The sequence below is a fragment of the Galendromus occidentalis genome, unplaced genomic scaffold (assembly GCF_000255335.2).
Source record: "Galendromus occidentalis unplaced genomic scaffold, Mocc_1.1 scf7180000076365, whole genome shotgun sequence".
NCBI classification, from domain to species: Eukaryota; Metazoa; Arthropoda; class Arachnida; order Mesostigmata; family Phytoseiidae; genus Galendromus; species Galendromus occidentalis.
This window is the reverse complement of record NW_003804354.1, coordinates 30,373-32,853: the sequence shown is the minus strand read 5'-3', so window position 1 is coordinate 32,853 and position 2,481 is coordinate 30,373. Positions and strand designations below refer to the sequence as shown.

General features: G+C 52.4%; 1 protein-coding gene across 1 annotated transcript in view; it reads right to left on the bottom strand.

Moving 5' to 3' along the window:
• Positions 1 to 1,812: 1,812 nt before the first annotated feature.
• LOC100902967 (putative fatty acyl-CoA reductase CG5065) overlaps positions 1,813 to 2,481 on the bottom strand; it is a 742-nt gene continuing 73 nt past the window's right edge. Inside the window, exon 2 of the mRNA XM_029113155.1 lies at positions 1,813 to 2,417. Within this exon, the coding sequence (XP_028968988.1) occupies positions 1,813 to 2,417 (605 nt within the window). The remainder of the gene's footprint in view (positions 2,418 to 2,481) is intronic.

Below are 2,481 nucleotides of genomic sequence, written 5' to 3'. Positions count from 1 at the left end.
CCCCCCCCCCTTCCCGCTTCCCCGTCTTCCTGAACTATTTCGAAACTCAGAGACGTTATTAAACTTCTAATGTACATTATAACCCTCCCTGAGAAACCCTCCCGTGGCCCAGCCCCCTGCTCGTTGACTAATGTAGGGGAGCCGCGGAACGAGCGAGCCCGACTTTCCTCGGTCGACGTCAACTATCGGAAGCCGTTCTACGTCGGAGAGATGTCGTGTCATTGCTCGCCCTCCCGCTATGTTGGTATAGCTTCGCCTCGTTCCGGAAGCCACTCGACGGATGAGGGAGTAGAAACCGACTGACATTTGCCCTCGATGACGATGATGATCGCGATGGCGCCAACGGCAATTACAACGTCGACGCCGACGACGGCGGCGGCGGCAAGATAAGTCGACAGTTTTTAGCATCGTTATCGTAGGGCTCTTGGCAACAGCGACCCCAGTACTGAACGGCGGAACAGGCAAATGAACAGGCAGTTCCTTGGCGGAGGGTCTTGACACCGGTGGCATGTTCCTGTACCGGTGACAGCGAGCTCGTCGTTTCAAACGACGACGTGCCGTGCAGACTTATTAGAAGCGAGCCGAATTAACTAGCGTCCTCAGCCGAGGGCCGACACACGTATCATCGGTGGCGTCGATGGCAGCAGCGTTTTATGATGATGATGATGCCTGATCCGGTCTGAGAAGCTGACGGCCGGACTCGTCGATGAATCGGGCGGCTACGCACGGAGGTGAGAGCGTCCCCGTCTCATCCCATCGCAGATTGACCGCGGTCGATCCGAGAACAAGCTGCGAGATTAAGCCCGAATCGATCAAATAACTGTCGCTGCGATTCGATCACACTATGGTGCTGCGGAGGACGCTCTCGACGCCGACCTTCCGAAAAAGATCGGGGCTGCGAGATTCTACAAGCGACTGCAGAACACGATCTCAGCGTTGAGCGGATCCCCAAACGCAGGTGTGCAGATGGAAAACTCGGAGCCGACAGTATCCGAGTCCGATCAGAGAAATAAGATAAGGAAGGCATGGGTCCGAATCTCGGAGATGAAAGGATCGAGACCACGGCAGAACTCTTACGCAGAAAGCTCTCTGAGAGCACAGCGGGAGACTTTGATTGCTGAGTGCTGTCAGCATCCTGGATCCTTCTCAAATATGTTTGTCACTGTCGAGAGGGACTCATCCCTATGTCAAAGTACTCTGGCTGATCGTCGGGCATGGCTCAGCTGCTGAAATTTTCGGGAGTTAATATCACCCTGTTTCCACGCAGACGATTTTCGGACCCATGATCGATAGAAGAAATCATTGGAGGCCTATATGCCGCTTCAGACCTATTCATCTCACAATCAGTATGAGGACTCCGTGCGAGCTCGGGGGATGCGACTGCCTGTCGTCGAAGTTCTCAGAAGTGAGGAGTGAACACACGCGCCTAACCGATGTCAGGTGCGGTAGAATTCGACGCACATAGAGAAAACGAAGTGTCGATGAGCATGATTGGAGCCACTAAGTCCTTGCAGGGACCAGAGACGTAAAAGAATCGAATTATTTAAGCGAGTAACTTTATTCACTTTGCGTCATCACGAACGATGCTTTCCTCTTCTCTACCGGGGAAGGATTCTTCTTTTTCCTTCAAGATCACATGCCGTCGACCCCGATTCACTCCAACGACGTCTACACTAAGTACGATAAATATATTTGACTCCTTTTTACAATAAATATAAATATTCCTAAAAATAAAAATTACCTAATATTCCCTAAGTATCGGTCCTGCGACGGTCTGTCGTCGCTGATAGTCACCACTCATCAGAGGCGATATCAAGCGCAGAAATATCCATCTAAGGATTCCGCAAGCCATCGGACCTCTTTGAATGCGACTAAGGCGCCGCAGGCCAGAAGGCAGGTTTGGGCCTGGTTGATCAGGTACAAGGTCCGTATGCGGGTAGATTCCCCCTTGTGTTCCTCCTTGAGGACGTGGTCGCGGAGACCTCGAACGTAATGAACCAGAAAATCGTCCCAGATGAGCGAACTCACGTCTATGTCAAACTCCCGACGATCGTTCTCGTCCAGAAACTCGGAGAGCTCTTCCAATTTCTCCGTCCTGAACGTCCACTCATGAGTGGTGAAGAACGAGAGGGCCGTCTGCATGGCGTTGATCTGCTCGTACGCCTTGTTCAGGAAGGGTTTCTTCCCGATTATCGATAGGACGCCATCCCCAATGAAGGCGGGGAGGAAATGCTGGAAGATCATTGACAATTTGTGCATCGTCCAGTTGCTGCGCAGGGTGAGGGCGGGATAGCGGACGGCATTATTGAACGTGACCTCCTTGACGAGCTTCTTTTGGAAATTCGCGAAGTCGCCCCAGGTGAAACTGGGTGCCCGATCGCCGATGGCACAGTTGTAGATTCCAATTTTCTTGGAATCTGTGGTTCCCGCTCGCCACGCAGCGAGGATCACGGTTTTTGCGACAATGTCGACCGGAATCAA